The sequence below is a fragment of the Dufourea novaeangliae genome, unplaced genomic scaffold, assembly GCF_001272555.1.
Source record: "Dufourea novaeangliae isolate 0120121106 unplaced genomic scaffold, ASM127255v1 scaffold248, whole genome shotgun sequence".
Taxonomy (NCBI): Eukaryota; Metazoa; Arthropoda; class Insecta; order Hymenoptera; family Halictidae; genus Dufourea; species Dufourea novaeangliae.
Window position 1 is genome coordinate 1,881,660 of NW_015374156.1, and position 12,448 is coordinate 1,894,107.

Here is a 12,448-nt window from a genome sequence, read left to right on the forward strand (position 1 = left end):
TCGTTCGCGTCGAACAGATATTTCGAATCCTGAGTCCCGGTTTCACCGATTCAGATGTGGTTTCGAGGTGATTTTTATGTGGACACTTATCGGAATAACTGAACTTAAAATAATATAGTGCCGTACAGTTTCATTCTTTATACGACATGGTTGTATGCAATTTGTGAACTTTTAAAGTGGATCTATAAAAACAAACCTTCGCCTTGGAGGCATGTAAAGTATATACTTAAACAACACGTGAATATGAAGTTAATCCAACGAAGCAACTCCGTCGATATATCGCTGCGAAATCGAGGTACTAATTTAAAACATCCGTAGTTTGGATATTATGCGGCTGCTTAAAATGTGAAAATCAAGAATCTGTCTAAACTAATCATTCTCGACAAATTTAGTCACTTAACCTCTCTAGATCAAGAAATTATTATTTCCAGCAAGGTAATATTGCCGCGAATTTTCAAATCATAATTTCAATTTAGTACAAAGACCGACATCCCACCAATGTACCAGATTTTCAATAATTTAGAACTTTTGTTCCTAGTTTTTCAGTTGCACAGGGTACACCATTCTTACTTAGAATTTGTGAGTTACAAAGGATACACAAACCCGTACCTAAAATTTCTTATTTTTAAAATTCAAATGATTTTTTGCTTTGCTTAAAAGATCAAATTTTATTGGATACAAATAATATTGAATAAACTGACCCACACGTTTGATGTGGTGGTGGAATGAAGGTCAATCGGAATTGAAAAGAGAAAGGCGGGGCGACGAAGAATCTTGACACATCAGTGAACATTCTCCTAAGTCGATGGTCGAGAGAGCCGGCCGGTCGACGGTCGCGACGGTCGGTGACGGTCGACGACCGACGGTCGGTGTAGCTGCCGGTCGAGAGCGGTCCCTTAGAAGTTTCTTTGAAAGATTCGCAGCTCGCGAGGCATAATACCACTACATAAAGTCATCTGGCGATAACGGTGACACGCCTTTGACCGTTTCCGCTCGGTCTTTCACCAACAAATCCTTGTCGGCGCTTCAAAAGACTTTAGAAGCCGTATTTATGGCCCGATCGGGATCATTTCCGTTTCGACCCGATAACACTCCCTTTATTATTTAATTGATAATCAAAGTTGCCGTAGCAGACATTCGATATCGATAAACTTCCTGTTACCCTTTAAAGAAAGGTGACCCCTTTGACAAGCGATATTAATATTGCATAGGGTCTGGCCGCGCGCTGAATGATCTAAAAGCTTACATGGGCTGGTTTTGTTGTCCCTTACTTTAAGGGGAGTAAGTGCCTCGGGACAAGAAGGGGTTGTCGATCCATAGTCTACTCGTGTCATTGTCGAGAATCACTCCAATCCGATACGGTTGATAAAGAAAGTTCTCTTCTTGTCGGATGTTGATGACTAAGTACTCCTAACGTACCGATATTTTTCGGTGCGTTCTTTTTCGCGTTTAGGACCTAGATGACGTGGAGTTACATTGGAAAATTTTATTGCATTCATTTATAAAGTGTAAATGGTGTCGACTAAGTGTAAGGTACCTATTTTCTGTGAACATTTTTTATCGCAACTGGTATAAAACGCCTTGTATCTCATTCAAGCTTGCTTTGAAGATAATTGATTCAAAACACTTGTTCAAAATGTACACCGTCGTGAAACATCACAGATCCCCCGAATGTAGTGGGGCTACTAAAGGAAGTTTTATTTAGTCGTAATGACGACCTACCCAAATTAATTTCTGGTTTCCCTTAACTCGCCAGGCAAAAAGTTAACGAATCAACGCAAGGGTCTAGAGTGGCAACGCAGGCAGTCTGCTCAACATACCTACACCCTGTACCCCACTTGTTATCTATAACAAAAATCCTGCTAATGATTTCGGGGAGTTCAGTAACAAGACACATACAGTTCTTATGTTTCATCAGAATCCGTGTTTGCATTATGAAGTGGACTGAATGTAGTATTTTAATTGTTAAGATTATTTAAAATAAAATTCATGTCGTATCATATAATGAATTCAATAAATTTACAATAGGTACGTCTTCGTTTAAGTTTTTAATCAACAAACGTAGTACACACGTACACAGTTATCGTTTTAAGCAATTATAGGTAATTCTTGCAACATCGAGTTTGCACCATCCGTGGACAGACAACTCTTCGAACCGCCCCCGATACGTTTCCGATGTACTCCATTCGTTCGGTCTTAGTTTTCCAGGAAGACTTTTCCCCAAAGTTACCCCCGAAAACTGAGAGCAGAAATCTTCGCGGTCGTGTTAACGGAAAGTTTTGTGACTGGTCTATGCGGAGGGAGGAGGAAGGTCGAGGCGGGAAAGACGAAAGAAAAATCGAGAGATAAAAAAAAATTCGAATTATGCTCTGTAAAGCCATGTGGAAATTTAAATGGTGCCCGTAAGAAAAGCATAGAGTCGTCTGAGACAGAGTTCCTCGGTCGGGCGCGTAAAAGAGATTTTACAGAAGCTGCACGATCTGACGGTGGAAGAGAAGGAAAAAGAAGGTGACGCGCGAGGAGGAGGATGGCTGGGTGGGGTTGGTGGAAAACTTACAGGTACCGGGGAGGAAAGAGAGAAAGCCTGAAAGGGTTAGCTGAATGGGCGCCATGTGTGCTTTTCTCGTTTGAGGAGCTTCGGATTGCCCAGTGCCGTACTGAGACTTCTCTTTGCCGCTGGATTTCCCGACGGAATGGTCACAATTAACCGGTATATCTTATTGAACGTACAAATGTCTTGGAATCTACGTTTTATAAAGTTCATGAAAATATCAGAAGACTAAAAACAATTGCACGTTTAAGAAAAACTTATCATTCGTGTAGTACGGGCAGCCGCGCACGTTTGGCGACACCGCTGTTACCGACGGAGCCGCAGGAACAATTTCACCGAAGAAAAGGGTGGGCACAATGGTAGAGGATACAACAGAAAATCGTAACAAATTTCAAATAGCGCCCAGTATCGTGAACGTGAAGGGACGAAAAAGTAACGGCGGCGAAATGAAACAAAGGACACAGGAAGAAGAACCTAAGATATCACTCCACCATCCTCCTCCTCCTCGTTCTTCCATTCTCCGTACTCTGTTTTTCGAACAATTCCAAGTAGCAAGCCACGATTACCGACACGGTAATCTAAGATGTGAAAAAGAAAGGCGGAGAGAGAGGGGGGAGGGGGCGTGCAAAAAAAACGATGTGGAAGAAACGGAGAAGAAATAGAAAGAAACCGAGAGTGAGTAAGTAAGTAAAGTAAGAGGGTAAAATAAAAGAGGAATCGGAGAGCCCTTTGGACTTGCGGACCGTGGGGGCGGGGGGGTGGAGAAGGGAAGGGTCAAATAAGGTGGACCGCTGTCGGAGTCGAAGCGGGAGGCCGCTCAAAGTGGACAGAAAGAACGAAAGAGAGACAAAAGAGAAAAGAAAACGGAAGAGAGCGAACGAGCAAACGTTGCGCGCGCGAGAGTGAAACAGAGACGGTGGAAAGAAAGCCACGAACGGGACAGGGCACAGGTAAAGGCAGAAGGAAGACGAGGAAGGCGATGAAGGAGAGAAAAAGGCAAAAAGGAGAGGATGGAAGACACAGACCTCGCCGGCTGGTGGCTGGCGGCGGCTGGCGGCACCGCTTGATGTACGTCGGGTCCGTAATTACAGGTTTTCGGAACGCCTCGCTCGGCGAAGCACGCTCTTTGAGAGCTGGGGCCCTTCCCTCGCCTCGTCATCTAACTGGTGACTCCGAAATACTTGTCATTTCTTCGATCGCTTTTTCTCGGTCAGAAAAATATCCGCGGTATACCCTTCAGAAAATGTTAATGCGCTCCCCGAAGAATGCGCACAATGGAAACCGCCTTTTTTTTCTCTGACCTTTTCGTCGCCTTCGCGGTTCGTACCTTCTTACGGTTTGGGGCGATAAAGAGTGATATTTTTAGTATCCTGTTAACGTACGAAATTATTTTTCTGTCTGGATAATATTCTCAAATTGAACTGCTAGTATAAATACTATGAGATTTTCTATTGTTTCACTTTATAAAGTGGGTTATAGTTCGAAACACCCGGTAGATGAGAGTTGAATGTTGAAGCACATACACGTCGCGGTGAAGTACGTAAAAAAGTACCGTGTAGTACATTCGAATTTGATCGGAATATATTCGATTTTGATTGTTTCTAACTAATGAAATTCGATATCAATGGTCAGGTGGGAAACAAGTTACCTGCATCTTGTCGTTTAATAGAATTATTTGGATATGTTGTTCTTTGTTTTATAATTGGTTAATATGTCAATTTGCTTTTAAACTTTCTTGAAATAGACATATATACGAAACTTATCGTGAAATATGTTAGGAAGTCGTACAATATTTGATACGAGAATATCGAAATGCCACCGTGTAAATCACACGGTACTGTGCGTTTTAATATTATATCCCAACGTTTGTAGGAAAACCGAAAAATGCTTACGGATGACTAAAAGCAATGCCTGTAGAAGGCGAGATTTAAATTCCGCACGGTTGATATATTTTTGCACGCTTGGAGAAATTTCAATATCTGCAAACCTCTCCTTCTGTGGATTCTTAGTATTTCGATTGTCGATATCAAACAGCATGGTATGCGGGGTAACGCCGATCCTAGCATTTACCGACCAAGCGAAAGGGGGATACCCAGCGTGTCGCTCGAAGACGAATTTTGTACCTATCCTGTCCAGATGGCTTTTCTACATTCTTGGGGTTAACTGGAGGACTTTCACCTTCGAGGAATTCGACTATGATTCGTAAAATGTCAAGAGTTTTAGTGAACTATAATGGGTTAAAATTATTTAAATTATTAAAATATTACTAGAAAAGATACATAATTAAACATTGACGTAACGATCGAGGAAAGACAATTTTAGACAATTACTGGAAGTGCTAAAATGTTCAAGTTCACTCGAACAATGAGAGAATAGTCTGAGTACTCTGTAGTACTGGAAACAAATGGAGAATGACATCTGTGAAATATATCGATCACATTCATTACGAGAACACTCGAGTCTTTATTCGAAATTGAAATTGAACGAAGCTTTTCAGCTTCACATAGGAGTGTTCGACGTGTTATATACAACAGTCTTAATAGTTCTTCACGCGACGAATTTCTTTCGACATATAATTATATCTCACGGTACCGCGCTTCGAATAATTATAACGACGGACATCATTAAGCAAGCGAAAAGTGAAGAAGACATTAGAGAAACGTGTAAGGTGCCTGTTGAAATGATTATTCTTGCACTTTCGCCGTTATTAAAATTGAAGATTCTAATGAAGTATGCTACATTGAATGGCGAATCACCCTCCGATCTCTATTACAAACGTCTGTGTAGTAATTCAGGGTGAGGTACTCCTGATTTAAGAGGTCGAATAGTTCTCAGATTTACCATGTTTGATTCCGGTATATTGACAATAATGTCTCACTTGAAATTGAGTGCTTTTAAAGTTCTGCAATCATTACTTTAATGATAGTATTAATTCTTCCAAAGCTTTCATGACATTGTGAGACGTTTTTTTTAAAAGTAATTTGACTTGATCCTTGAATGGAAGTTAATTGAATTCGATAAAATTATAACGCTGTCATTATGAATTGAGTATTTCTCGTTCGCTACTGGGTATGGCATAATGTCAAAAATCTGAAAGAAAAAATTGCTTGTTCGGAACGAAGTGTGTTATCTGTCGGTAATTTAACACATATTGGGTACCCAGGTTTAGGTACCTAATTTTATATGTAAAAAATATAATGTTTGGAATACAAGTATTTGTCATAAAAAAACTATAATGTCATGAATTGAAATGTGTAAAGTTTACATTGAAACACCGTGTACGATGGTAAATGGTAACAAGTGCCATATATTAACGTAGATGGAACGAAAATTGTACATAAAGTTTTAACGGTTTTTTTTTTTGTTTTATTGTGCTCACAGACGGAGTATGAGAGCAGACTTACCTTACAGAACTTCATGACCCTAGAAATCTGTTATACCGACCCTTCAAAAACCCTGAGATTTTAGCGTCCTCTACGTTATGAAAACGGCGAATTCGGGAATTACATTCAATCCAACGCGACCTCAGCTAGCCAAACTTTTACAGTATTACCAAGTCTAAAGTACGCTACGTTGTAAAATTGTGAGTGTTAGATACATTCGAAAATTATCGATGGGACTGTTGCCACAGACGAGTTCTCTTCAGCCCGTTCACTGTAAAGTCAGTTCATTAGAAAGGAGTCTTCTTACTTTATAGGTCTAATTCTAACTTAATATTTCGTTCTTTCACCTTTGTTCCATTACTATTATATATACGTACATGTACATACATATGTATTTAGTAATGTTAACAGGATTGGCCGTGTAAAGGCGTAAAAGGACTTTACAATCCCAGAGTACATTTAACATTTATAAAACTATAAGGCAAATCCTAAGATTAACCCTAAGTTAAATGATAATACCATAACTCCGAGTCAAGCGAAATCAGTCGTCCTTACAGTAAATATAGTGCATAGTAATTAAAACTGCACCGCCGAAACGACAAAATTGGTCTCACAAGCTCCCGGGACAAGGATATCGTTATCCCTGTTCTATTAGGCGAACAGGATTTCATAAAATAGTACATTAACAATGGGTTTAGTATTTATGTATACATTAACACGTTATAATAGAAATTATCTTGTAGATAAATAAAAAAAATATATACTTTCGCACTTCATGTTTAAGTGTTGTATTCATAATTTAAACTGAAACATCGCATGTATTCTCGCCAAATCACAATTAGATACACATTACACGTAATATGAACGAAGCATATAATGCTCCATCCGTGCTAATTCAGAATTCGTGCTTTATCGGTAATGTCGGGTATTGACACTGAAATGGTAACAGGGTGCTAGGACCCCAGAAAATCAGACCACAAAAATACATTGGATGTAGGTCTATTCTTATATCGCGTCTGTGGTTTTATCGTGTTGTTAGTTACAGGTGGTTGTAACTATTTACGTGACTTTTTCTCTTTCCATAATTTTATATTAATTTGTCATTTATTAATAATTTAAATTATAATTTCCATTTTTTTTATCAATAACTAAAAGAGTCTCATCATTATCTATGCGCCTATAAATTAAATTAAAATAAATAATATACAGATTTCAAACAGAACTTCTTTACAATTATAGTAATTACAATTCTTTTTAAACAATTTTTGTTTCCGGTACATATATATTTTAATTATTCAAAGAAAAATTTGTATTTAAAACTTGAGTTAACTATTTCTATTAGTATTTTTCCATGACTCAAGGAAGTTTCTTAATGTTTTGGTAAGCACAGATTTTTCAGAATGATAGCAAATATATTTAGATATTTTATCAAAATAATTTAGTTACTTCTGCCTTTTCACATAGTGTAATGTAATAAATAAAGTGCTATTAAAAATTATATAACAAATATGAATGTGATATTACTTAAAAACATATAACTCTATTATTCATTTGGGAAGAAACACAACATTATATTCTGTTGAAACTGCGTGCCATTATTTTTATAGTAGGGGTAGTAGAACCGTGCGCTTTACAATCCGACAAGATCAGACATTGTATCCCTACTCCACCCTTCCTGTACCAATGTGGTGTCAGTCCTGGTCAGGACGCAGCCTTAGCTCAGTTTGCCTAGAGACGCGTAGACAGTGGTATCGCATGTTCATTCTGTTCTATAACAATAGAAGTTCGAAGCTGCTTGTGCTTGAGGTCGATAAACTTGTAAAGATCATAATAGATTTTACACGGCTATACAGATTTCAAGGTGACTTATACGAAAGTACTAGCAAAATGGTATGTACATTCCTTTTCATCCCTTAACGCAGGTAAATGTGCAGTGAAGCGAGATGATTCATTATGACAGCTTTTCATTTCATATTTTCCCTGCTGTATAGGTAGAGATCAAATTTCTATGCTTGTGTAGAACTTTTATGTACCATGAACCTACTTATATACCAAGGTATTGATGCTCACATATGTACATCTGTAGTATGTGTCCCAGTTTTTCCTGTCCAATTCATTAAGGTCTTTCTAAGTAGATGTGTATATTTTATTTTGAAAGTGTTTGTGTATACTTTATTCATTTCAAAACTATGGAGTATATAGATTTATTACATTCTTTACCTCCTAAATATATTTAAATTCAGAAAATTAATACAAGTCAATTTATGTACAATTGAAATTCAAACTCAATAGTTTAAAATAATTAAATTTGAACTCAATAAGTAAATTATGATACTCTTTCTGGTAAGCTAAAATGTTAGCTATTTTAATTTCTTTATATTTGGATATTACATTGTACTGTTAAATGCATTGTTAATACATATGGTAAAGCTAAGTGTTTATATTTTAATATTATAGTTTGTTTCCATGGAAAGAAGGATATAACACATGAATGATCTTAACAGGATCTTTATGAAATCATATTTCTATAGCTCATCATAACAATAGACTGAACCTTTGGGGATATAATGGTCTTTTCTTTGTATAGGATACCTTATCCTCCAGATCTATTAATATCTATCCATCCTGTCAAAATAAAGTTCTAGTTTGCAGTGAGTTTGATTCCAGAAACTAAGCACCATTTGGGGCTGACTGTAAGGTTCAATGGATTGCGTTATAATTTTTGTCGATCAATACCACACAAATGCTCTGCGCAGACCAATAGGGATATATAGAGAGGCATCTTTCAATGCGCAGCCTGGATGCCAGGAGCTACCCCATGGTCTTTCTGTCAGGCTCCGCCCTTAGAGTTCTTTGGGATAGGAAAACCATCCTTAGGTGCTTAATTGGTATATGACTCACCACAGGGCTCGATCGATCCACCATCCCTACCTTAGGTCTTTTGTTTGAGACTTCTGAATGCAAAATATACTTACACCAGTATTTATTATTATTTAGCACACCAAATAAAATTTGATGCAAGCTGTATAAAACCAGAATTATATAATTGAAACTGCAATAAAGAATACCTTGCAATATTTTTCTGTTTTATAGGTGGTGATAATTATAAATAAATGATAAATCTTATGTGTTATAATATAATACATGTTTAATTGTTATTTTAATGATTTATACATTGTTTTTATTTATAATGAGAAAGATGCTCATTCGAAATATTTTTATTTACATTTCAGGTTTGGATTAACCATGTCCACTAAGAGGCGTCGTGGGCCTAAATTAAATATAGAACGTAAAATAATACGCGAAGGCCATAATAGATAGGATGAGTGGATCTCGACAGCACGAAGCACGTTGCTTCAATGAAAACTCTCCACGGCCACCCGTGCCTGGTAAGTTTTTATATATAATTTCGAAATACCATTAAAATGTATAGAAATGATTATTAAATTCATCTTTAATCACTCAGTGGGCTTAATCACATGCTATAATTATAAATATGTATACGTACAGATACATACGTTTCTTATAAGACAAATATTTTGAATACAGAAATAATTTTTTCCTAAATTTTAATTACAGGAGAGGAAACAGGAAACTATGTCAGCAGGTTCCGTCCACACAGTCCAACTCTGACCCCTAGGCGCTCTTCTCTTGCAATTCCAACAGCTTCAGGTTGCGATGCTTCAGCACCTTTGGGATTTGAACCTGAAGGTTGTTGTAGTACGACAACCATGGAAACTGATTCGCCACCTGCATGTTTGCGGTGGGCCAGGAATCTGCATTCTTTGCTGCAGGATCCAGTGGGCTTGGAATTGTTCAGAAAATATCTGGATCAAGAAGGCAGACCGCATGCGAATCCCCTTAACTTCTGGTTTGCCTGTGAGGGTCTCAAGGAACAAGATGATCCTGAGAGGATAAATCAATTGGTTAAACTTATCTATAGAAGGTTCTTTCTTAAGTCGCAATTAGCTATACCAGAAGATGTACGAAAGGAAGCGAATCGTCGAGTTAAGGAAGGTCGGGCGGACGAGAAGGTGTTCGACGCTGTACAGTTGGAAGTCGAACGCCTCATTAATGAGACTACATATCCAAACTTTCTTCGGTCTGATATGTATCTTCAGTATGTACAGTCTTGTCAGAATCCAGATTCTGGCGGATGTCCTAGTTCAGGATCCAGTCGAGAGATGTCTGTTTCTTGTGGGCCAAGCTTATTGCCCACTGTCCACGAAGACAGCGAATTTGTTAGTTCCGTACATAGCTCACATTCAGCTAGTGAAACGCCTGGGGAATTGAGGAGTGAGCTCAGATTGACCAAAGATATGCTTATGGCTACTCAACAAACTAGGGCGATGGATCTTCGACCAAAGCCAGAAGCGTATGCTGGGTAATACATTTTCCTACATAAATATCGTTTTTATTTAAAACATTCATTACCTAGAATGCTTACAGTTAGATATGCATTAAACGCTTTGTTTAGCTCGAATTGTTTTTAAGCTTGATGTGTGGATTTTTTTTTGCAATGTCTTGTAGTGTATAATGTTTTATATACATATATTCATAGCATTCCTGAAGTCTTTAATACAATAGAAACATATCAGATTGCGAATACACATTGTATATTATATGAGTGTTTTAATTGGTTTTATATTTTATATTTGTAATATTTCTATCGAAACAATTTTCCAATCTTTTGTTTATTCCTTCCTTTTGATTTGACATTTTGTGTGGCGCTCGTAGCATTTACTTGCAACATGGAGCTAGTCCATATCATATGCTCGTACCCAGACTGCACGCACAATATTCCTCATACAACCCAGTATCCAGACAGGATTCAGAACTTCAAAGCTTGAGCAGTGATGCACGAACCGAATCAGACAATATGTCTCTCACCGATTCATCAGTGTAAGTCTTTTTATTTTATTTAACGTACGAAGAATAAATTCTAATTTGTAATATGTTTGGATAGAATAAATGCTTACAAGGATAAATGCACTTGCAAGGATTTCGTAAATGTTTCCAAATATTCAGTGAGATGACATTAAAGTACTACAGTAAATTATGATCAAATCTTATTAGAAATGAAGATTTTGAATATAGTAGGGTTACATGATTGTATTATTTTATTCTTATATTTTTTTTATTGTAGTAGAAGAAATATTTAAAATGTATGTTTTACATATGTAAATAACTTTTATACTGTGTGTTAAAACTCTTATGGTAAATTAAATTAATAAGTTTAACAATTTTATGCTCGAATGTGTATCCAGGTCTATATTTAACTAAATGCACATATTTTGCTAGCAATACTAAATCGAAGTAAAATATTTGATTAAATATTTAATAATTTTTATTAAATATTTAAATAAGTAAGTAAATATTTAATTGTATCATTGAAATTATTTAAATCGGTAACAAATATTTGTTTCGATTTATCAATTCCAGTGATGGTATGTCAATGGGAAAGCAACGAAGTAAAAAACAATATATAAGGCAGTGCAGAGCTATGAAAGATTCAGCTAGTTTAAATCGTGATCCAATGGCACATCATACAATCATCCCTCGTACACAGCGGGTGCCACGTGACCTTATGCATCCGTTGAGACCAGAAGAATTTGCTCAAGTGCTTATTGAGAAGTTAGAGAATGTCAAACGCGAAAGAGAATCTCAGGAAAAGCTTGATAGGCATTTGCAAGAAAGTGACACGAACAGTAAAGACGTAGCTTTGGAGATGCCCAGTGGAGCTCCAAAAGCACTAGCTGATGCACTCAGAGAAAAGTTATTAATAGAAGAAGATAATGATCAAGCAATTCTAGATCAGCATGTGTCACGAGTTTGGTCAGATCTAACGCCCTCCCGATCACCTGGCCTCTCATCTCCAAGACTGCATTCGCCTGAAAGAAGACGTTCTACGCACAATTATCCACGGTCGTACAAACAAAGAAAAGAGAAGGATGTGTTCTCTACATTTTCTGCGGATAGTGGTAATATTCACGATTTTCAAGAAGGCAGCGATCTTGTCGGAGCTGGCTCCATGAGTTCACTAGGATCTCACTTGCCTAAATCTAAATCCGTGCCATCTGATTATGCCGATTCCCTCCATAAGCAAGACCTTTATCTTCAAGGTATGTTAAGACTCCCGGTAAAAGTATTTTAATGTACTATTTAACGAGTAAATAATTTGAATACGTGAATTTCTATTTTATTGAACAATTATTATATTACAAAATTTCTTACAGGTCATGATCAGAGATTCCGAAGGTCGGACATGACTAGGAGATCAGCCACGAAGAAGTCTATGACGGAATTAACTGATAGTGGTGTAAGCGTTGTAAGTGATGCACCACCGTTGACGATTAGTAAAGATATTCGTCTTCTGTCGTGGCTTAAAGAAAGCGACAAGAAAGATGTCAAGCATAGCCGACATGGGAAAAAATATGGATCTCGTAGTGGCTCTTTGGAAAGAACAAACAGGGAAACATGGGGTGTTCCTGCACAACCTTTTATTGCTGACCCA

The 12,448-nt window shown here is 37.3% G+C and overlaps 1 protein-coding gene across 1 annotated transcript in view; it reads left to right on the forward strand.

Annotated features, from left to right (window-relative positions):
* Positions 1-9,244: 9,244 nt before the first annotated feature.
* The window catches only part of LOC107191905 (axin), a 4,089-nt gene continuing 885 nt past the window's right edge, over positions 9,245-12,448 (forward strand). Inside the window, exons 1-5 of the mRNA XM_015581049.1 lie at positions 9,245-9,323; positions 9,514-10,318; positions 10,672-10,836; positions 11,377-12,056; positions 12,171-12,448. The exon at positions 12,171-12,448 is cut by the window's right edge and continues 28 nt beyond it. Coding sequence (XP_015436535.1) covers positions 9,257-9,323; positions 9,514-10,318; positions 10,672-10,836; positions 11,377-12,056; positions 12,171-12,448 — 1,995 coding nt within the window. The 5' untranslated portion in view covers positions 9,245-9,256. The remainder of the gene's footprint in view (positions 9,324-9,513; positions 10,319-10,671; positions 10,837-11,376; positions 12,057-12,170) is intronic.